Here is a 25,244-nt window from a genome sequence, read left to right on the forward strand (position 1 = left end):
CACTGGGTCAAGAAATTAGAATGAGAAGAACAAGCCTGCAGGGTTACTTCTGGTCTATCTGATACGGCCAGGTGGATGGAGTTATTGTTAGCTTGCCTGCCTATTTACATTTTGGCCACAAAGCTTGCTGGCCTGGTTTGATGACTTCCAGACATCTGGGTGAGAAGTTCAGGGATTTAGTTGCAGAAATGGTGTGACACATTGGAAGATGGCGCTTCTAGAATGTTGTGAGCTCCTAGAGATGGATGACGGGGACTATATGGGGCTCATTGTCATAGAGGTTAAAGGGACTTCAAGAATCTAGGCCAATTTATACTTTAAGCTTTGGTTCCAGACAAGTCTACATTGGTTCTCACACAATGGGTTAGGTGGCTGAAGGCCCTACCATTTGGAGGGGAAATCCGGAGAGGCTGACCTTGAACTAAGTTTTCACAGGGATTTTATTAGGTAAAGGTGAATAGGGAGAGTATTCTAGGAATAGTGGGGAAAACTTTGGATGCTATTTTAATGGGGACAAAAAGAAGGAGATGGGAGATTTGTGACAGGTTTATTAATAATAAATTAATAAAAATATTTTATAAACTTACCCTTGGTAAGACCAAATTTAAATTTAGGAAGTAAGTAGAACCAGGAGAACATTGTACATAGTAACAGCAAGATTATATGATGATCAGTTTAGCTCTTCTGAGCAATGCTGTGATCTAAGACAATTCCAATAGTTTTGAGATGGAAAATGCCATTTATATCCAGAGAGAACTATGGAGACTGAATGAGGATCAGAGAATAGTGTTTTCATCTTTTTTTTTTTTTTTTGGTTTTGTTTTTTTGTTTGTTTGCTTTTTCTTTCTTTTCTCCTTTGGTCTTATTTTTCTTGTACAACATGACAAGTATGGAAATATATTTACACGTACAACTTAGACTGCTTGCTGCTTTGGGGAATGGAGGAAGGAAAGCAAGAAGGGGAAATATTTGGAGTATAAAATTTTACAAAAATGAATGTTGAAAACTATCTTTACATGTGTTTGGGAAAATAAAATACTATTAAGGAAAAAAAAAAAAGAAACTGAAAAAAAAAATTGAAACTCAGTTCCTGGGGATTCCATATCCAGCAATGCACTTACCTGTGCTTTAAGGAGTGTTGAGCAAAAAGTGCTGAGGAAGGTTTTTAGACAGGAAGTGGGAAGGAGAGAATTATAGTGTGAAAGTCAGGGTAGAAGAGGGTCCAGAACATGTATGCATATATTGTATTTAATTTATACTCTAACATATTTAACATGTACTGATCAACCTGTCATCTGGGGAGGGGGGAGGAGGGGAAAAATTAGAACAAAAGGTTTGGCAATTGTCAATGTTGTAAAATTACCCATGCATATATCTGGTAAATAAAAACTATTAAAATAAATAATAAAAAATAAATAAACGTTAAAAAGCTTAAAAAAAAAATGGGTCCAGAAGATGGGGATGGTCAGGTCAAAGACTGCAGATGTTAAAGAGAATAAAAACTGAGATTCTTCTCCTGGGATTTGCTTTCAGTGTCGTTATCAACAAAGATTTAAGTAGGGCGCTTTCTCCCCACCTTCCATCCATTATGATAACATTAAAATCCCAGGCAAAATTTATATCTATATTTTGACATTTTCCCACTAAATCGCCATTGTTTGTTTTTCAAATTATCAGCATTTGATTATACTGATCAGATCATGTACTCCCCATGGTCCAAGCCAATTTTCAACTTTTGACGGGGATGTAGCACCAGGGAATATGCAGAACACCGTACATAAATGTCAGTCAGAGAGCTTTGATGAAACATCTTTGCTTGGTTCAGCCTAGGGGAAACAACTATTCAGAGAACATGGAAACTACTGTTCAGGAGCTCACATGCTGTCAGTGGAGACAACATGGACATATATAGCTATATGCAGAAGAAATAAGTGCAAGGTGGACACAATAAATGTCCATTCAATAAAAGTCCCAATTCTCCCCATCTCCATGTCTTTGCCAAATAGAATCGAAGGGAAGTAATGAGTGAGGTTGGTCATACAAGAGTACATACTGTACTCTTGAGCTTGGGCAACGGTCCAGGAATTTAGGGACTTCCAAAACAGTGCTCGAGTGTTTCAGATGCTATTTTAAAAGCACTTCTTTGGGTATTCCTCTACCCCCTTTTATAAGGTTATTTTTTTCCTCTGCTGAAAAGATTTTTGATCAGCTATTTCTGGGATATGGCAAATAGCGATGTTTGCCTGGGAACAGGAAGTGGGAAATTCCTAGGCACGGATTTTGGGGAAGACAGCAAACAGGGGGGAAAAAAAAGTGGCAGGAGAAACAGAGGCTTGAAGTGCTCATATATTTATTTAAAAAAAAAAAATTTAGTTTTCAACATTTACTTTTATATGATTTGATTTCCATTTTTTTCTCCCTACCTGGTTCCTTTCCTAGCAATCTGATGTAGCTTATATCTCTCTCACATACTTATCCTTACTTATATACTTATATTACTTATTCATATTTATATATACATTATTCTTTCCTCCCTCTCCTCCTCTTTCTCTGCTTCCCTCAACTCCCTCCATTACCAGGACAAAAGCAGCAACCTGAGGATTGTTCCTTTTTCCATATAAGATTCAGGTTTCTTGATATCCTTTGGAAGATGTATTCCCTTACATTTTTTTAGAAAATCTGTTCCTCCTCTAAACTCTCTTAATATCAAGGCCACCCTCTTGGCTTTCAATTAATACAATTAATTGATTAATATTTGCTGCTATTAAAACTTCTAGGGAAGCCACACAATGTGCAGCCCCTTGGCATTTTTAGTGGTTGCCCCCCGCCCCGAACCTGAAATACTCTTTCCAAATAAAATCCCACTTTAAAAAAATTCTTCCTGATTCCCCTTAATGCTAATAATGCCTTCCCTCTGTCAGTCGTAATACAGGGGGGCTTCCTTTTCAAGTTATTTTAATGTATCTGCATTTTGTTGTTTACAGATTGTGAGTTTTGGGAAAGCAGGGTTTGCCTTTTTCTTCCCAGTGTATAATACAGTCAGTGTCACATAGTAGATGCTTACTAAATGCCTCCTGAAGGACATATAGTCCCTGCGTAGTTAAGTCAATGTTGCTTAAATCCTTGCTCAGCGTAACTGGACTACATGAAGGGACGCAGATGTTGAACTCCTCTAACAAACCAGACCTTTCTAGTTGCTGGTGTTTCTCTCCTCCCAAGATTAGCTTCCCTTTTCTATATCTTGTATATACCTGTTAATGTATATATCTATTATATCCTTCAATTAGAATGGAAGCTGTAAAACCTGATTAAGATATTATTGAGAAATATTTAACAAGATAAATTAAAATACAATGAAACAGATAATATTACATTTTAAAGCTAAGTCAGCATGTGGACTTCATGGGGATCCTTACACATAGATTAGTCTCTCTTTCTATAATGATTATAGGTCTAAAGCTGAAAAGGACCTTAGATGCCATCTGGTCCAATCCTTTTATAAGTCCCTTGTATGAGGTCATGCAGGAAGTATTACAGGTGAGCCTTTATTTTAGATCTTTTTACTCCATATCTATGTCATTTCTTTTCTTTCTTTTAAAAAAATAGTGTTTTTCAAAATACATGCAAAGATAATTTTCAACATTTATCCCTGAGAAATCTTATGTTCTAAATTTTTTTCTCTCCCTCTCTCCCCTCCCCTAGACAGGAAGCAAGCAATATAGGTTAAACATGTGCAATTCTTCCAAACATATTTCCACTTTTATCATGCTGCACAAGAAAAACCAGATCAAAAAGGAAAAAAGTCTGTCTCTATTTCAAGTCTCTGATGGTTTGGGATTTCCCCATTGTAGGAAAGAATGAAGTGAGGATTTATTAAGTGCCCTAGGCATTGTAGTAAGGCCTTTTACAAATATCTCATTTGTTTATGTAGGTGCTATTATGATCTTTATTTTATAGATGAAGAAACTGGGGCACACAGATAAAGTGGCTTTGTCCAGGCATATATCACAAGTAATGATTATGTTAGCTAACATTTAAATAGCACTTTCTAATTGTTCTTATTATCTCATTTGATCCTCATAACAACTCCAAGAAAGGACGTGCTACTATTATCTCCATTTTATAGATGAGAAAAGTGAGGCAGAATTTGAATGATTTCCCCAGTGCCTAACACAACACTGGTTAGTATTTGAGGCTAAATTTAAAATTGGGCTTGCTTGATTCCAGCCCCACAGCCTCATCAGCTTCTTTTAAAGGGCGATGATTGTCAACTTTTCGTGATTTAAAAAAACTTACTTTTTGTCTCTCTTCACCCCCCAACACCATTCCTACCTCCCAAATGTGGAAAGACGTTTATTTTTTAAATGAAAGTGGACTTTAAAAGTCTATTTGTATATTTTGAAATTTTATAGCATTATTTAAGATAATGAGATTGTTTAGGTGATGCAAAATGGAAGCTCATGTGTATATAATGCTTTAAGGTTTACAAAGTGTTTTTATATTATCTCCTTGGCTATAGAACAATTCTATAAATAATAATAATAATAATAATAATAATAATAATAATAAACTTACTAGATGCGAGGCACTGTCATATATTATCTCATTTCTGTGATAACTATTATTATAATAAAATATACAATGTAATAATACAATATATAATAATAAAATGTTACTATTGTAGTTTTACAGGTGAAGAAATTAAAAGTAAGAGAGATTACCTGACCTGCAGGGTCACACAGCTAATAAATAATATGTGAGGCAACATTCAAGCATCTTGAATACAAACCTGGTGTTCTGGTCACCATGTGAAATGGTAACTTTAGGGCTACCTTTTTTTTTTCCTACTTTAAGATGTATCCTTTGAAATTTCCTGTCCCTTTAATTTCAGCTGTGACTCTTAGTTAATTACAAGGTAGATATTTCTTTAAATTCTTGAGAGGTTTTAGCTGTTCTTTCTAAAAGGGCTTGTGTTTCTGATGTCTTGATTGTTTATTAAGTCTACTTGCAAAGGGCTCTGTTCGTGCCTGTTATTTATTTAGTGTCTGCCTAATTTAGGTCTTGAATTACATTAAAGGATCATACTGTAGTTTACTTTTCCCACGAGTGTGAATTTCCACGTGGTGCAAAGCATGTGTGAACATATGTAAAAGCATCATTATTGATGGATCTTAGTTTTGCACCTGGAAAGGCCCTTAGAATGTCATATAATCCAACCCTTCCTAATACAGTGGAGAAAACAGGTCGATTCGACCAGGGTCAAATGTGGCCCAAGACTTCGACTTCCAATTGCACTACGCAGCTGCCCCCTCCTTCTTCAAGATGTGGATTTTTTAAATTACTTTTTTTTCCCTTCAATTAAGAAACATTTTCTTTCCCTCTAACCTCTCGTCCTTGAGAGAAAATAGTCAAGCCCTTATTACGAGCAAAACATTGGAGGGACTGCTAGCAAAGGGGCTTATTTAATAGCACAGGAAGGTGGATGAATTTATCCATTCCCTTAAAAGGTGCTAAAACCATTGCTAGGTTTCCCAAAACTAATTAGTTTGGTTTAGTTTAATAGTTAATTTGTTTTCTTTAGTAGTTTAGTAACCAGTAGAGTTACTAAAAATATCAAAGAAAGAGGAAAAAGGATTTATATGCATAAAAATAATTGTCAATTCTTTTTTCTAGTTGTAAGGAACTGGATGCCAAGAGAGTATTAATTGATTTAAGTCATAGAATACTGTTGTGCCATTAAGAAATGATGAGGAGCAGCTAGATGGTGCAGTGGATAGAGCACCAGTCAGGAGGACCTGAGTTCAACCTCAGACACTTAACACGTCCTAGTTGGGTGACCCTGGACAAGTCACTCAACCCCAGCCTCAGGGGGGAAAAAAAGAAAGAAAAGAAAAAGAAATGATGAAAAGGATGGATTCAAAGAAACCTGGAAAACCACAGATAAGTTGAGTGAAGTGAGCAGAACCTGAAGGACAGTATGTATGCTAACAGACTTTTAAAAGACTTAAGAACTGATCAGTACAGTGTCCTGATTAGCAAGGACTGATGATGACCCATTACTCATCTTTAACAGAGAAGTGAGAAACTCAGGGTGTAGCGTATGTACATGCACACATATGTGTGTATGTATATATAATACTTATATGTATGTGTATGTATATATGATATATAGTCAGATAGCTACAGATGCACACAGCACATATATGTATACACACATATACACATATGTATACATAATAACTGTATGCATGTACATATGTGATATATAGACATATCTAGATATCTATAGATGTATACAACATACACATATGTATATATTTGTATATGATAGACATACACATACATATATCCTTATACATAATACCTGTATGCATGTGCATATATATGTGATATATAGACATCTATAGATGTATACACACACACACACACACACACACACACATATATATATATATATATACACACACACGTATATATGACATATATACACACAGATATCTTTAGCTATAGGCACAACATACAAGTATGTATGTGCATATACAGCATGTGTATATAACCAGATATAGTGCACACTCAGACATATACATTAGAAACAGACATAAAGCACAAAAACTTATTTTGCTTGACTTTGCATGTTACAAAGGTGGTTGTTTTGGGGAAGTGAGATGGAGAGAAAACAAATTAAATTTGAAAAGTTAGTTGGAATGTAAGACACACTTCCATCAGTGTTAGCTGCTGACTCCATCCCCTGCATAACCAATAAAAGATTTATGAATCCTCTCCAGGACACTTCCTCTTTTAGCCACTGCATCGGGTGTTTCCCATGACTAGAATTCTCTGCCTCTTAGAATCTGTTGTTTCTTTCAAAACAATTTAGAGTAGGTTGGTTTGGGGTTTGGTTTGGGGTTTTGTTTAGTAATGAGAAAGAGCTGTGTTGAATTTTTTTCAGTGGTTTTTCATGTATTATATTGAGTTATTATGGACTTAAATGTCCACCAATCATAAATGGAACTTTTTCCTTTTTTGAACCGATACTTGAAAAAGGATTGTACGTGCAAATCTGTGTTATGCATTTTCCTTTAAAAATTTAGATTTTTTTTTTTTTTTTGGGGGGGGAAATACGTATTTACAATCGTGAATAAGAAAAACAATCATCTATCTACAACCTATGAAGATCACTGTTACTATCAACCTTTGGAGGCTGCCCAGTAGATTATTTGCCTCTGACATCCCACTGGACAGATTTTACCCTCTCCTGGACCATCGAGTTCATGTTGTTTCTGAGCTTCCAAGCACCCTTTACACAGTTCTGTCATTCCTTCAATAACTTACACGTTTTTCTTTGCCATGTTCCACTTTGCTCCAGGTATTGAAACTTACCTTTCCTGTTTTTCATTGTCTAAGGGCCTTTTTCTCTGGGCTTTCAAGTTAACTAATCTTCACCAGTGGGACAGAGGAGAGATTTTTCTTCTTTCCTAGCTAACGTGCAGTTTAAGATAGTAGAGAAGAAATGAATACATTATACATTATTTCCCTCTACCCACCCTGAACGCAACCAGTTGACTTTAGGATTTCTCATAAATAGGATTTCTCCTTCCTCCCCTATACCTTTTCACTGACTATCCCCCATGTTAGCAATGCATTCCTTCTTCATTTCCATCACTGAAAATTTTTCCTTTGTTTCAGAGCCTAATTTAGGGGCAACCATTTACACCAAACTTTTTCTGTTTTTTTCCAAGCCTTCTCCCCAAAATCATCCCTAATCTCTTATGGATATCTCTACATAGTGTCCTAAAAAGTTTCAGAGCAGTTTTAAGCTTAAAATGACACTAAGCTTTTTGGGACACACTTTGTTCTTTGCCCATTTCTCTCCCCAACTCAACCCCCTTCTCCAGCTAGATTCTAGGCTTATTTAGGACACAAAAGGAAAGGTTCATTCTTGTCCTTATTTCCCCCATGCCTAATCTGGTGTCTGGCATATAATAGTAGCTTAATAAGTACTTGCTGGTTGTTTGAGATGAGATTATAGGAGGTGGAAGACTCCAGGTTGAGGAGAGGATTATGTATGTATATTACCAAGTTTATGTATGTGAGTATGTGTGATAGGAACCAGATCTGGTATTTTTTTGGATCAGGGAACTCCCAGATAGGGAACTCCCTTTACCATTGCAGATTGGCAAGTTTTTTTCTCTCTCCCAATTTATGGTCCTGGAGAATTGCCAAGAGCTCTTGGATGTTGACTCAGGGTTATGAAGCTGGTAGATATCTCAGGTGGGACTTAGAGTCTAGTAGGGTATGTAAGAGGGGTAATTCAGATGTAAACAAGAAAGGGATTTTAGTAAAAGATGAAGTGCAAGGGGAAAGCTTATTAGTGATTGCCTCAAAAAGACAGACAGGCAGAAGAAAAAAAGCTGTAGATGCTGGAGGACTCATTTTGTGTTCAAGCTGTAGAATTTGACTTCAACGTAGCCTCTATGTGAACGGTAAAACAATTTGAAGATAGAAAGGCCAGGTGCTTCCAGATGGGGGAGATACCAAGAAGAGGAGTTAGAACTTAATTTGGTAGATAATAGGGAACCACTGAGGAGATTTAAATGGCAGGGATTGATTGGGGTGGAGAAATTATTCTGCCCTCTACATAAAAGATGTGTTGAAAGTAGGCAAGAGTGAAGGCTAAATTCTAATTTTTAAAAGGAATCCAGTTTTCAGAAAACAAATTTTGTTCAAGCTTCTCTCTCTCTCTGTCTCTGTCTGTCTGTCTCTGTCTCTGTCTGTCTCTGTCTCTGTCTGTCTCTGTCTCTTTCTGTCTCTCTGTCTTTCTGTTTCTCTCTGTCTCTGTCTGTCTCTGTCTCTCTCTGTCTTTGTCTCTGTCTGTCTCTCTGTGTCTGTCTCTCTCTGTCTTTCTCTGTTTCTTTCTCTCTGTCTCTCTGTCTCTGTCTCTGTCTTTCTCTGTTTCTTTCTCTCTGTCTCTGTCTCTCTGTCTCTCTCTGTCTCTCTCTGTCTCTGTTTCTCTCTCTCTGTCTCTCTCTCTGTCTCTCTCTCTCTCTCTCTCTCTCTCTCTCTCTCTCTCTCTCTCTCTCTCTCTCTCTCTCTCTCTCTCTCTCTCTCTCTCTCTCTCTCTCTCTCTCCCTCCCCCCAAGTTCCCTCTTTCTGCCACTCTTAACTACTATTCAAATAACTCTTCTTTCACAGAAGGATTGGGAGATGTGTATTTTATAGTTAGAAAAAGGCAAAGTTGTCTTTTCTCATTGTTCAGCTCGAGAACCCAGATTTTTCAGTCAACAGTGATTTCTTGGATACCTATTATATACCTATTGTATACCTATAATTATATAGTATCAGTTATAACTTCCATATTTCTCTTTTAATCTAAAATGAAATATAAACTTGAAAAATAAATGGCAACATAATTTGACATAATAATAAGTATAATTTATATAGCACCATAACTTTTGCAAAACATTATATCTCATTTTTTTCTGATAGTCCTTATATTTGGGAGTATACATACATATATTTATATATGTGTGTGTGTATTCCCATTTCCAATTAAGTAAATCGAGTAGCTAAATGTTAAATGACTTTTCCAGTATTATATAGGTAATAAGTGTTTGAGGATCAGATTTGAATTTGCACCTTCCTAACTTCAGACCCAGTGCTTTATCCATCATAGTTAGCTAATTTCCATTAAAACTGCCTTTTTATTCCTGCATTTATTTAATTATTTACTTTCTTCCTGCTCTTGAGTTATTTATTTATTATTATTATTATTATTTTTCTTTTTCTGAGGCTGGGGTTAAGTGACTTGCCCAGAGTCACACAGCTAGGAAGTGTTAAGTGTCTGAGACCAAATTTGAACTCAGGTCCTCCTGAATTCAGGGCTGGTGCTCTATCCATTGCGCCACCTAGCTGCCCCCCATTATTTATTTTTAACAATAGAAATCATAGTTTAGAAAGAAAGCAGAATGCAACAGAAATTCCAGAAGAACTTTTTTTTTTTTTTTTTTTTCCTGATTAAATTTTAAGACTGAAGAATCAGGTTGATATAATCAAAAGCATAGACTATCCTGGAGACCAAAAACCTGGGATGGAATTCTAGCTTCAATAGATATTAGCTTTCCAACTATGGGGAAGCCTTGAGGCTATGTAAGCCTCAGTCTTTTTAACCTGTAAAATGGGCAAAATAATACTGCTCATCTACTTTGTTGTAGCATAGTGGATAGTAGCCTCAGAAACAACCCTACATTTGATGGACACCAGCTCTGTGCACTTGAGCAAGTGACTTAACCTTTCAGTGCTCCAGGTTTTTCTCTCAAGATACAAGTGTCAACCTGCATTGATAAGAGTTCCTGGTATAGACTAATATAAACATAAGTCTGGTTAAAAAAAAAAAAAAAAGTTACCTACTTCAAAGAGTTGTTATGAAGAAAGAGTTTTGTTAATTCACGTCTAGAGTTAGAGGTTCTAAATAACGATGATAGTAGGTGTGATAATAAGTAGTTGAGGAGTCACATATTAAAATTCTTAAATTTTCCATAGCTTTAAAGAGATTGAAAATATTATAGAATTTAATCTAATGGTATAGAATTTTCTTTCTTCTCCTTTTTCTCTTCTTTCTCTCATTCTATTCTTGACAGATTTCAGAAATGAAGAAATCTGTGTTTCTCATACTTTGCTTTTTTTTTTTTTTCCCTGAGGCAGAGGCTGAGGGTTAAGTGACTTGCCCAGAGTCACACAGCCAGGAAGTGTTAAATGTCTGAGGCCAGATTTAAACTCAGATCTTCCTGACTTCAGCATATCTTGCATTTTTAAAGAAATTTATTAATTAAAGTAGTTTCAAAACTGACCTTGTCTTTCTCCATATGAATGTCCCTGTTTTATGCATTAAAAAAATGTTTCAGTAATCCTTTTTTACCCTTTTTGAAAGAACATCCCTCTCTAAAGGGATCTCTCTAGAACCTCTCCTTTCTCACAATTACTGCCAACATTTTTTCCCGTGGACATTTTAAGGGTCTGGCCAAGTCCTTTTTGTTGTAGTTTTTCCTTCATTTTTCAAGATGTCCATTATATTAGGGAGGTGTTGCCATGATTTTGAGTGAACTGGATTTAAACAAAGATTAACTGGATTTAACGAAGAAGGGCACCAGGGAGCCAGATATAGACCAGTAGGATGGAGATAGCCCTGGATGCAGTGGGAGCCATTGGCCTTTTTAAGTTAAGATCTTGCCCTAGTCTAAGAGTATAGTTTGAGGCCCTATTCTCCTTAAGACTTGAATAAATCCCAATATTCTAGTGACAAATTTGTACCAAGAATGGAATATAAGCCCTCTGGAAGCTTGACCAAGCTTCATGTCTTGAGTTAGATTCATTTTAGAAATACAGCACTGCTTCTACTTGGTCATTTAAGTTTTATTTTGATTTCAAATTTACCTAAGATTGGGTCCAGAGTTAGTGCAACTTTTCTAACATTTTTCTTGGAGTTAGAACATAAATGGATGTTCAGAGCAGAGGGAGACCAGACACCAGAAAGTACTGCCTTTTTGTTGTTTGCAAAATGAATGTATTTTGTATTATGTCATAACTAAATGTAATCAAAGAGTGGAATTTATTTATTCCTCTTTTCTCAAAGGGGCTCAGTCCCCCCCCCCAAAAAAAAAATCCAGGACATTTTTTTTTTCACATTAATCATGGGAAAATTGTTGTTGAATTATTTTTTTGGTCATGTATGATTTCATCACCCCACTTGGGGTTTTCTTGGCAAAAATACTGACCATTTCCTTTTCGAGCTCTTTTTTACATATGAGGAAATGGAGGCAGGCAGGGGTGATTTGCCCAGAATCACACAGCTAGTGAATTTCTTAGGCTGCATTTGAGCTCAGGGATATGAGTTTGACTCCAGATCCATTGCTCTATGCATTGTGGTGAGCATCTAGCTGTACTTTTTATAAATGAGAAAACAAAGCCTGGGAGACTGTATGCAACCCTCAAGATAGTAAGTAGCAGAAGTGAGATTTGAACCTAAGACCTCTGATGCCAGATCCAGCACACTTTCCCATGGAACATACTGTCTCTCTGTGACTGATGTGGTTGCTAGGATGGAGGGCGACTTTCTGGGCTCTGACCTTTTCTTGTGATTCTGTGGCTATTACTCAGGAGACCCTGTCCTGCTGTTCAGGGAATATTTGGGGTAGATGAATTTGCCCTTTGTCATTCTTTTTTATGCTTTGGAAGAGAAATGATTATCTTGAGTACAGCGTTAGCTTGGACTATAAAGGGAACTATCATGATGACCGTGGGAGACATCAGTGAAAATTCGTCTTAGTTCTCAGGTTTCTCATTTATCAGGGATCAGGAGGATACTAAAGTAAAGGATGCTTGAAGTGATGAAGAATATGGAGGTTAGATACAGTCTTTATATTGAGGAGGAAGGTTGATGTGGTTAAATTAAAACCCCTCCTAAATATTTTTAAAAATATATTTGGTACAAGGGGACTTTTTCCTGTGATATTTGAAGGTATTTATTTTAGCTACTTAATTACTGAGGTAGATGATATGCAAAGTATTCAAACTTTGAATATATTTTTCCTCATTTGATCTTTAGTGCTTATAAGTACTTTTCTCCCCATTTTATAGATGAGTGAATAAACATTTATCAACCATTTATTGTTTGTCAGGTACCATTGTACTAAAGGGAGACATAACAGAAAAGCAGTATAGGGTAGTCTGCCTCTTCAAGAGCTGACATAGTTGGCACTTAGTAAGTGCTTGTTGACTGACATGAAATTTTAATTAAAAAATATATATCCCTTGTTTTCTATCTATATGCTAGAAGTCCTGAAAGTCTTATTTTTTGGTCTTTTTTATTTTTCAAAGCTTTTTCTTTTCTTTTTTTCTTTCTTTTTTTTTTCCCCCTGAGGCTGGGGTTAAGTGACTTGCCCAGGGTCACACAGCTAGGAAGGGTTAAGTGTCTGAGACCAGATTTGAACTCGGGTCCTCCTGAATTCAAGGCTGGTGCTCTATCCACTGCGCCATCTAGCTGCCCCCCTTTGATCATTTATCAATTGCAGAATTTGCCTCCTTTTTAAATACAGGAATCCCCTCTTTTCCATTCTGCCAGTGGAGGCACCTCTGGTTGATTGCTTCTAGCAATGGGAGCTTCTTGTCCACATAATCCTAGATCCTCTTGGATGTTTTTCTACACTGATGCTTTCCCCACCTTTATCCTTGGGCTTCCCTTCGTTGTGCTTATTTTCTACTGCTACTTTATTGTGTCTTGTTGAATCCCCCATCCTATCTTTCTAGCCTTATGTCAGATGATTCTACCTTTGCATTCTCTCCATTCCAGCCAAACTGGGTTACTGACTGCTTTCTAAATTCCATATTCTCCCACTTGAGTGCAATTATCTGAATTGTTCCCCTGGCTTGAATTGCATTCTGTCTTTACCTCTTCTTTGTATCTCAGCTCAGTTGCCAGGTATCACACAAGAGACTGAGGATGTCAAGACTATGGTGAAATACTCTCTGATCTCAAGGAGCTTACATTCGAATAGAGAGGACAATGTGGACATGGATGCAGAATAAATGCTAGATAAATGGGGGAGAGAAGGCTCCAGGAGCTTCAGAGAACAAGAGAGGATTCAGGTGGAAGATTGTGCTTCAGCTGAATCTGGAAAGGAAGGGGATTTGAAAAGGCAGACAGGGGAGGAGAGAGTGCATCCCAGGCTTCAGCAACAGCCTGGCAAAGGCATGCAGATTTCCAAAGACTTTTTTCATATGAGCTGTTAAGGCAGGTCCTTTCCATTCTGTACTTGTACAGTTGAACCTTTGGATGCAAATGGAAGACATTCCATGAATCCCCATTAAATTTCTTTTTGTTAGTTTTGGCCTTTTGTCCAAGCCTGCTGAACTTTTAAAAAAATATACTGGTTGTGACATCCAAAGTATCCATGATCCTTCTTAGCTTCTTTCCCCATTCCTTTCATTTTCAGCCTCTTTATTTGATATGCATCTCTTAGGTCTTCAAGCAAGTAGTTGATCTGTTGAATAGGACAGAGTTTATTGGTACCGAGCCCTGGACTGCTAGAAACCTCTCTAGATTGGCATTAAGCCTTTAATCCTATTTGGGTTAGGTTTCTTATCCAGTCACCTCTTAATTTCCTGGAGGCCTGTACCTGTCAAAAGAAGAATTGAAGAATTTCCAGGAGAGAGATTCACAGCGTTTATTGCTGTCTGGTTTTTGTGTTTTACAAGGTCATATTTAAAGATTAAGAAATGAGGTCATTTTTGACTTCTACTAATTTGAAATCATTGATTTTTGATATTCCTGTATTAGATGGATGCCTTTCTCAACATCATTTTATATTTCTTTGAAATTAAGTAATTAGCTCTTAAGTGAAATTGGGCAACCATTATGCCTATATGCTACTGATTTCCAGAATTTTTGCTATATCACAAATATGTCTCCATCTCTCCTCTCCAGGCATTTTCTCTGGTTGTCCCCCCCATACCTAGACATCTCTCTCCCTCTTCTTGCTTAAATCCCAACTAAAATCCCACCTTCTATAGGAAGCCTTCTCCAACTCCTCTTAATTTTAGTGCCTTCCATTGGTTAATTATTTCCTATTTTGTGTCTGTGCATGTTTTTCTTCCCCATCAGATTGTAAGTTCCTTGAGGGTAGAAATTATTTTTTGTCTTTTTAAAAATCACAATCATTTAGTTTAGCACCTGGTACATAGTTAGAACTTAATAAATGCTATTAATTGATCTTCACTCTTGTAGTGTTGAGCCTGAATTTGTTTCTGATGAAGAAGAGAATTGTTTAGCTGTTGTTAAAAAATTCTTAGAAAACTCATTCTCCAAATCGTATCTGAACAATTGGAAAAATCTTAATTGCTCATGACTGGGCCAAGCCAATATAATTAAAGTGACAGTTCTACCAAAATTGATTTACTTATTCAGCACCTTATCAAACTATTGAGATTATTTTTTGAAAAAAAAAATAATTTAGAGCATCTAGGTGGTGCAATTAATAGAAACCAGCCTTGAAGTCAGGAGGACCTGAGTTCAAATGTGACCTCAGATACTTAATACTTCCTAACTGTGTGATCCTAGGCAAGTCACTTAACCCCAATTGCCTCAGGAAAACAACAACAACAACAACAACAACAACGAAAAACTAAAAATAATGAAATTCAACTGAAAGAGCAAAAGTCAAGAAAATCAAGAGAATCAATGGGAAAAAAAAGTGAAGGAAGGTCTTTTAGGCATATCATATCTCAGACTGTGTTATAAAGCAGTAATCTTCAAAATAATCTGGTATTAGCTAAGAAATACAATGGTAGATCAGTAAAAAAGATTAGCCACATAATAGTAAATGACCATAGTAACTTATTTTAAGTAAACTTATTTTTTAACTTATTTGATAAACGCAAAGAGTCCAGCTTTTGGAACAGGAACTGACTATTTGGCAAAAACTACTGAGAAAACTGAAAAGCATTTTTATAGAAACTAGATAAAGACTAAGATCTCACACTGTAAACTAAGATAAAGTCAAAATGGTATATGATATAGACCTAAAGGGTGATATTAGAGGTAAATTAAGATAGTATGGAATAGTGTACTTGTCAGATCTGTAGAGAAATTTTATTATTAAAACGAGATAGAGAGTATTATGAAAGGCAAAATGGATAATTTTCATTACCTTAAATTAAATCTTATAGCCAAATTAGAAGTTTTTCTGATGAAAAATTTAATTTTTCAATCAGTTCTCCATGTACTTGAGATTTACAAGAACACACCATTCCCCCATTGACAAGTGGTCAAAGAATATGAATAGTTTTCAGATGAAGAAATCAGAACTAGATATAGCCTTATGAAAAGGTGCTCTGAAATCACTATTGATTGGAGAAAGACAAATTAAAACAATTCTAAGGTACTACCTTATCTCTATGCCCATTAATTGGGGAATGGTTGGACAACTTGTGGAATATAATTATGCTGCAATGCATGGATAAAAAGTGTTAAAAAGAGCTTGTAGGTTGTCTAGCAGTAAGTATATCTCTTGTTCTATAATTGATCCTATTAAATAAGTTATTTACTTATTTATTATTTATTGCTTATTAAATTATTATAATCCTGTGTTGAATAAAGTGTTTAGTACTGTAAATTCTATTTAAGAAAAGTGAGGTAATCACAAAAAAAGAGCTCATGTGAGATGATGTTACATATAATTACTCATTCTAACAAGATATAATTTTAAAGCTAATTAGAGTATGATAATAAAGCATACATATAAAGCAAAAAAAAAAAAAATACAGTTCCTAAAAATTTGTGGTATTGAATTAACTTGCTCAAGGTCATAGACACAATTAGAGATTATCTTAAAATCTTTTTTTCCTTCTGTCCAACCTTGTTCTTGAGCTTGCTGTTGCCTAGTCCAACTTTATCTTATCTACAATGTAAATATATACTAAGTTATTCTCAACCTTTTATGCATTTAAACAAAGTTATTGAAGTCATTCTATATCCTCATCTACTCTGAGCTAGTAGAGTAGGCTAAAGTGATCTTTGGTGTCTTTTGTGTAGGAGAAAGAGCTTGTAGGTTGTCTGGCTGTAAGTATATCTCTTGTTCTATAATTGATCCTATTAAAGAGAAGCTCAAAAATAGTCTCAACTCTTTGGTCTTTATGTTACAGTTCTTGGTTTCCAGAAATCTAATCATTTTAGATACATGATAGATTCCTTTCTTTCTCTTCCAAGTCATAAAGACAGTTTTTGATTTAGCAGAAGGAAAGCCTTTTATGCCAGAACTGCCCAGAATTCAAGTGGGACAGATCAAGCTTTGGATGATGGTGGGGTCTCCCTCACTGCTAGTTTTCAAATAGAGACTGGATATCTACTTGTTAGAGATGTTAGAAAGAGGAGTTTTGATCAGGTTGGGAGATTTTATATATATAATCTAATAAACTTGGTTCCTTCTCTCCTTCTCTCCCTCCCTCCTTGCCCCCTTCCCCCCCTCTATATATACACACACATATATGTGTGTGTATAAGATCAGCATCTTCCAAGTCTAACAGCCTTGGTTCAAAAATTTTCCATGATTAATCTGAATTAAGAAGGCACATGAGGTTGAGTTTTAATGCTTGGTTTTTTTTTTTGTTTTTTTCCCTTCTTAATTTGGGAAGCTTAACTGATCCATGGTCTCTCTGTTTTTCCTTTTTTGTGTTTCTTTATGTAAATCTATGTATCAGAAATTCTTTTCACTCCTTTCCCACACCAGTCTTAGCCTCCGGGTTAGACAAAAATAGCATTAAATTATTTCTGTATACCAGACAAGTGTAATGACCTATAATTGCTCTTGTGTAATACTGGGTCTTTGTGGAAAGGCCGTGTATAATTTTGTGAGCCATTGTTTAAAAAACATGGTTCACGATAGAGAACTCTCTATGGAGAGAGTTAAAAAGGCTCCTGTGCATGAGACATAATTGTGGACTTCATCTCCTTCCAGCTGTGGGCTATGTCTGCATCTACTTATGTATAATGGATGCTGCAGTAACCTTGTTTAAATGTTGAAACTAAATCACTTAAAGAACATTTGGTGCTTAGATAGACATTTTGGGGAATCCTTCCTCTCACTTTTGGCTCTCCTTTAAAACCAGCAAACAAAAACCAATCCTGGTTCTCCTCTTGTTTTTGTTTTTTTTTTTTGGCATTTCTTTGGCATAATCAGATTAATTTTTCATGTATCTTCTCTTTCCATTCTTCCCCCATTCAACTCAGTTCACCTTCGGTTTCATCAATATTCAAGCTTTTGGAAATAGAAGATTAGAACTTATTAATTTTCTGATCCCATGGAGATATTTTCATTCTCATCACTTTATTTTTTTGCTGAGACAATCAGGCTTAAGTGACTTGCCCAGTGTCTGAGGTCAGATTTGAACTCAGGTCCTCCTGACCTCAGGACTGGTGCTCTAACTACCTGCCCTTCATTATTTCATTTTTAACAAATGTCTGTTAAGTGACTGTTGTTTACAGTGTACTTTACTAGTCATTGGGTGAGATACAAGGTTTAAATTAATTTGACCCTTATTCTCCTGGAGTTTATAATGTAGTTTGCTGTATAGGGGACAGCTAGGTAGCACATTGATATAGAGAGTTGGGTCTGGAGTTGGGAAGCCTTGAGTTCCAATCTGGCCTCAGACAATAGCCGTGATCCTGGGCAGGTCACTTCACCCTTTTTACCTCAATTTTCTCATTTGTCAAATGAGCTGGAGAAGAAAATGGCAAAACTACTCCAGTGTCTTTGCCAAGAAAATTCCAAATGGAGTCACAAAGAAACAGACACAATTGAAAAAGTTTGAAAGTATGAAAGCAAAAGAATGTATAGGATATGACACAGTGACTGTAGCTCAAAACAGTATGTGACAGGGAATTATGATGAACACAGGTTAAATGCTATGTGTATTTTGAGGGAATGTGTCATCAGTCCAATGGTCAGCCAGCTTTTATTGAGAATCAGGCAATGTACTAGATGAGCAGCTACAAGTACAGAATTGAGACCCCTTCCTCTAAGCAACAGATTTTAAGAAAACCAGGGTTGTTTTTTTTTTTTTCCCCATAATTTAAGGAAATGCTCATTTAGAGATTAGGAAAAAAAATAAGGATATATATATTTTTTCCCCATCTAAGTGTATAGATCCATAATACTGATCTCTAATTGGGACTAGACTCGGATTTTGAAGGAATCTGAGTTCTAAGCAGCTATCAAATGAGAAGGAAGAGCATTCCAGGAGTTGCCCTCTGCAAAACCCCTAAATGGGTAATGGAAGGGCATGGCAAGGGAGCTGCAAACTGGCCAGTTTGGCTAAACATAGTCACCAGTAATCAGCCTGGGAAGATATTAGCTGTCATTTACTTAGTTCTTTAAGGTGTGCAAAGCACTTTACACCTATCTCATTGAAGCTTGCTAGTGGGTGCAATTATAATCTTCATTTTATAGCTGAGGAAACCAAGGCAGACTAAAGTTGAGAGGTTGCCTGTGGTCACACGGTTAGTATGTATCAGAAGTAGAATTTAAATTCAGAACTTCCAGACTCTAGGTATAGTGCTCCTACCACTGGGCCACCCTAACTGTCCATTGAAGCTGATTGTGAAGAACTTTAAATGAGGAGGAAGATTTTAAGTAAAGGAATTTTTTTTTTGTTTGTTTGTTAGTTTGTTTTTTTAACCTATAGGCAATGGGGTATCTTATCTCAAGGGGAGAGTGATTTCAGACTAATGTTTTAGAAATACCACTTTACAGCTGTGGGGAATGTGTTGGATATGGGAGTAAATTTTTAATATTTTTAAAAAAAGTTTCAAAGTCCATATTCTACCCCTACTTTTCCTAATTCTTTCCTGATATGGTTAGCAATCTGATATAATACATGTGCAGTCATGTAAAACATTTCCATGTTAGTCATTTTTTCTTTTTCTTTTTGCAAGAAAAAAACTCCATCTTTCTCTAGAAGTAGATATCATTTTTCATCATGATTCCTTTGGGATTGTCTTGGATTATTGTATTTCTTTAAGTAGCTAAGTCATTCACAATTGGTCATTGTCAGTGTTGGTCTTATTATGTACTGGTTCTGATCACTTCATTCTGTATCATGTAAATCCAGGTCTTTTTGAAATTTTACTGCTTATCGTTTTTATAGCACAATAGTATTCCATTACATCCATATATTACAACTTGTTCAGCCATTCTCCAATTGATATGGACATCCCCTCAATTTCCAACTTTTAGCTACCACAAAAAAGACCTGCTAGATGGTCTTTTTAATTTTTATTTTCTCTCAAGACAGGAGTGAAAGAGGAGATAATGAATTTGGATAACTTTAGACTTGTTTGTTCTTTTGGGTTTTAGTTTGTGAGGCAATTATTTCCCTTGGATGGAAGAAAGCATTGAGAGGTGTAGCAGACAGTTGTTGCTTTTCATAAATTCATATAATGCAAATTTGATTTTATGTAAGGAATTCTGAAAGAAATTAAATGAATATTCTGAATGAGGATTTGATTGAGCTGCTACCTGCAAAGATTGCAGAAGAAAAAGGGAAGCGTCTTAGTCCAAGGTTGAACCAGAAAGCTTCACAGTGAAAACAGTTGGCAGAAACATTTCATCAAATGAATATTTTTCTTTTACTGAAAAGATGGATCTAAATATTTCAAGATTTTTAAAAGTTCAGAGACAAGTTGAGGAAAATATTGCTTGCTATCTTGAGATATGTGAGGGGGATAAAAGAGAAACATTGTCCAAAAATTTCTAGGTAGCTACACCCACAAAAAAAGTTGCACTGCTAACACCAGTGATAAAGGTAATATGTAGCCACTTTCCTTTTGAGATGACTCAATGGCTCCCCATTACCTTTATATTAAAGCAAACTCCTTTATTTAAAATCTTCCTCCTCATTTAAAGTCTTCTTCCTCATTTTAAACCCTTCACCACCAGCCACATTGGATGGTCTTTTCCCTTCCTCTCCTTTCTTCTCCCTCTCTTCCCCCTCTTCCCCCTCTTCCCCTCCCTCTTCTTTTCTCCTCTCCTCCTTCCTCCTTCCTCTTTCCTCTTCTCCTCCTTCCTCTTTCCTCTTTTCCTCCTTCCTCCTCTCGCTTCCCTTCTCCCTTCTCTTCCTTTCCCTCCCCTCTTCTTCCCTTTTCTTTTCTCCTCTTTTCCTTTCTTATCTCCTTGTTTTTTCTTCCTCCTTCCCTCCTTTGCTTCCTCTCCCTCTCTTCCCCTTCCCTCTCAATGATTTCATTGTTTTAGGATGCTCTTGGTTAGGAATTCTCCTATAAATGGCCCCTGTTCCATAACCTGTATCCTCAGACAGTCTCTTGGTATACTGAGTGATTCCGTCATTTGTCCAGGGTCACACAGCTTCCATGTGTCAGAGGGCAAGAAGTGAACGCCAGCCTTGCTGACTTCTCCGTCCCTTCTCCCAGGCCGCCTCTGAGCTGGGAAGGGAGGAGATGGTGGAAACTTAGTCATTGACCTTGAGGAATTTGAGCTTAAGAAGAGGCAGATTTTTAAATCCTTCCAGGACTTGTGGTTTCATTCGTTTGGGTAACGTTCCCCTGACCCAAGAGCCAAATCTTCATTTGAGTAGATACATTACAGCTGCCAACATGATAGGTTTTCCAAACATAGCTGGGTGGACACTTGAGTGACCAGCGGACAGCCTGGGCGGAACCTGCCAGAGCTTACGCTATTCAGGGATGGTCTCCAAGAACTCAGATTCATGGGCATGCCATAAGGAGGTAACTGAGGAGCTCTGTAGTAAAAGAGGAAGAAAAGATTGAAATGGCTTTTAAAAAAAAAAGATAATGAATGGTTCGGACAGTAAAGGTTCAGAACACAGAGACCCTCTAGTTCAGGGCTTAAACTTTTTTCACTTTTGTCCCCTTTTCAAGAAATTTTAATGTTACCCTGGATATATCTAGATATATAAAATATCTAAAATAGGTATAGAAATCAAACATTTACTTATAATAAATCATAATTTTGTGACCTCCACATTCAATTACAAGACGCCATTTGGGATGATCCGCAACTTAAGAAGTTGGGGTCCAATCCAACTCCCTTATTTTCCACATAGGACACTGAAACCCAGGAAGGATAAGTGATTTATGTGAATTGCTTCATGAGTGAGATTTGGACATTATTTCTTTCTGAGTTCTTGAATTTGTCTCAGCTTTTCTGGCCCTACTGATACCACTCTACTTAAGGTCCTTATCATCCATCCCCTAACTTGCCTATGTGCTTTTCCTACTGGTTTCTTCTCTTTTTAAAACATTACATAATTCTTTAAAAAGTTTGATTGCTATTTTTAAAAAATTAGTCATTTCTGATATGGCATCCCCCACACCCAGCTGAACAAAGTTCTTGTAACAAAGAAATACAGTGTAACAGCCAGGCAACTTGTGCAACCTCCTGGTGACAGGCAATGTTGTGATGGCCTTGGCCCTCCCCGCTATTTCTTGATGAGAGGGTGGCAGCTAAGGGTGTCAGGTCTCCTGAATCATGGGAGGGAGACAGAGACAGAAGGAGGGAAGAGAGAGAAAGAGACAGAGACAAGGGGAGGAGAGAGAGAGAGAGAGGGACAGGGGCTGGGGAGGAGAGAGACATAGGGATGAGGGGAAAAGAGAGACAGGGACAAGGGGAGGAGAGAGAGATGAGAGGAAAGAGGAACGAGGAGAGAGAGTGAGTAAGTGTGTCAAGGGGAGGGGAGAGAGACAGGGATGAGGGGAGGAGAGAGGAATGAGGGGAGAGAGAGATAGACAAGGGGAGGAGAGCTAGAGAGAGGGATGAGGGGAGGAAAGAGTGAGAAAGAGAGAGGAAAAGAGAGAAAGGGGGGAAGAGTGAGGGAAGGAGAGAGGGACAAGCAGAGGAGAGAGACAAGGGGAAGGGGAGAAAGAGAGAGAGAGATGCATTTTATACTAAAATGTTTCAGAAACATTATGCACACTTGGTTTTCTTGGACTGCAGTACACACGTGCATGTATCTGTACACACACACACAGATGGAGGAAGCCGACTTTCAGGCTTTTAGACCTGACATTCAGTGTCCCGCCCCCTGTATGAGCAGGCTATCCCCCTGACTCCCTCTGCTGAGCTCTGACCACTGCGTCACTGCTGCCCCAGCCGGTGGGAGTCACTGGGGGCCTTAGCCCATGGTTTAGCAGACAAGCATGTCTGTCTGGGAGTCAGAAATCTCACTTTTGACATTAAGTATGACCACAGCCAAGTCACCTGACTTGTGCGAGTCTGTTTCCTCATTTGTGAAATGGGGATAATAATGGGCCGGAGTTTAGCATGGTGCCAGGAATGTTTTTGTTGTTGCTTCCTCTCTGACTCTTCAGCACCTGCTCTGTCCACTCCCCCACCTCATGCCTGGAACATAGAAGATACTTAATAGATGCTTGTTGATTTGACTTGACGGTCATACCCACTTCATGGGTTTGTTGTAAGGCTAGTATGAGATGACGTATGAAGCTTTGTGAACTTTAAGGTGCTGTTTAATGTAAATAATAATATTTACAAATATTAATGATAATAATTTAAACCTCACCTGCCTCAATTGCCTGAATGATACAAATAACACTTAATTTTAAGTTGACTTTGTTGATGTTATTGGCTCAACAACTCAGTAGCCTGCCATTCATGGTCCAAGGAACATCTGACAGGAGGGTTCATATCTTTCCAGAGTGCTCTGATCTTCACAAAAGTCTTATCTCTGTAGTTTTCTTAAATAAAACAAAAAAACAAAACTCGACTAAATTAAGACTGGTGAATCTAGGGAAGGCCGTAGAAAACAAGGCTAGGTATAAATCATCTTACACACAAGAGTGACTTTCTGACAAATTTTATGTGAGCCATATCATTTTGGACAAGTTCCAGAAATTGAAGTTGCTGGGAGATACTATTGGGTGGCCAGCCTTTTTCCTATATAACTTTTTTTTTTTTTTTTTTTTTTTTATGTAAGCTGAGGATGAAGTAGGATGTGACCCGTTCCTCCCTACTAACCATGTAATATTTTGGGCATACTAATATTTTTTGTTAACCATACAAATAACCAGGTTTTGGGGATAGGCATAGAAAATTAGCATGTAATTTTATTGTTGTAGGAAAATGCTGTAAGATTAAGTTGCAGAGAGGGTGATGACTTGCATTATTAGAAGGTATTTCCTCTTTGGGGAGTTTATTTACACCAAAGAAACCAGAGGTCTGGTGCTAATAATAGAAATTTATCTATTATTTGAAAACTGGCAGAGGACTTTATCTCATAGGTGCCTCACCACAATCCTGTAAGGTCAATATTATTAAGATCAACAATAAATGCTACTATTTATTTTCTACACTTTCAAAGATGAGGATATTGAGCTACTTGGGTTTCTTGCCCAAGATTATCCAGGTAATCAGAGATGGGATTTGAATTCAGGTCTTCTGACTCCTGAGTCATCCCTCAATGTACGCCAGATTCTTTCTTGATATAGTATGAAAGATTGTTGGATGGAATGGGCTCCTGGGTTCCGACTTGAGCCATAATTACAGGCCTATACATAATTTAATCTGATTATCAGAAAAGGAATGTGGCAAATTTAAATTTCCAGAGGAGGGGGAAAGAGAATCCAATCTATGTGATAGACCTCTTTGTTGTGAGAGAAAGATCGCTGAGTCCTTCCTTGAAGAGTGGAAAGAGTAATATTGCATATTTTAGCAAAATTTGCCCCCATTCTTGTCTTCCTTCACCACCCGTGTTTTCTGAAGTTGAGAAGGGATCTGGTTTGCTGGCAGGATGAGATGAAGCTCTTAATGATGTTATTTACTTGAGTTCTGGGTGGGGTGGATGGAAATGTAAGACTCACTTTTTCCTCCATGGGAATCTAACACTCTGCCCTTTTGTTATCATTCTTGTTCTCTAGGCATTAAGTGTAACGGAGACCCTGATTAAGCCCTTGGAAAAATTCCGGAAGGAGAAGCTTGGAGCTGTAAAGGTTTGTCCCGTGTTGGAATGTACTCGTAAACAGAACATGTCTTGCTGCTACTTTGTAATGCTGGTTTACCTCCATTTGGAAACTTGGTCAGCTCTTGCTTTACAATTTGTGGGATTTTCTTTCTTTGGGTAATATAAAGTCATAAATACAAATATGGACGCCTAGGGAAGATGGTCAAAATCAGTGTTTCCATTCCTAAAACTAGTTTGTGTGTTTAGCCTACTGGTATTAAATCTATAGAAAAAGCTGTCAAGGCTTTTCTATAGGTGGAGATGACAATGATAATCACAACTGTATAATATTTTGTGGTTTGCAAAGTGCTTTACATACATGGAGTTAAGTGAACCTTAAAATAATAGAGTATCTTTTTCTTTCATTCAAATTCTAATAATTAAAAAAAAACACAATAGTCTGGAAGCTAAGTACTGTTTTAGGTAAATTATATGTATTTACTAATCCATTTTGGGATTTGGCCAGTATTTAAGCATGAATACTACAACTGCCAGAGAGTTCCTTGGGATATATTTATTTACCAATGGCAAATGATTTGAATTCTGGTTTTGAATTATATCCCAGTGGTATAACATCTAGGTCACCTTTTCTATATCATATGTGGGAGAATTAAATTATGTTTATTGTACATGAGGGGCAACAAGCTGGTACAGTGTATCCAGGTGCCAGACCTGGAGACAAAAAAAACCCTCACCTTCCTGAGTTC

The 25,244-nt window shown here is 37.0% G+C and overlaps 1 protein-coding gene across 1 annotated transcript in view; it reads left to right on the forward strand.

The window, feature by feature from the left end:
* ARHGAP10 (Rho GTPase activating protein 10) overlaps positions 1 to 25,244 on the forward strand; it is a 340,816-nt gene that overhangs the window by 93,864 nt on the left and 221,708 nt on the right. Inside the window, exon 4 of the mRNA XM_074273693.1 lies at positions 24,455 to 24,526. Coding sequence (XP_074129794.1) covers positions 24,455 to 24,526 — 72 coding nt within the window. The remainder of the gene's footprint in view (positions 1 to 24,454; positions 24,527 to 25,244) is intronic.

Source organism: Sminthopsis crassicaudata, chromosome 6, assembly GCF_048593235.1.
Source record: "Sminthopsis crassicaudata isolate SCR6 chromosome 6, ASM4859323v1, whole genome shotgun sequence".
Classification (NCBI taxonomy): Eukaryota; Metazoa; Chordata; class Mammalia; order Dasyuromorphia; family Dasyuridae; genus Sminthopsis; species Sminthopsis crassicaudata.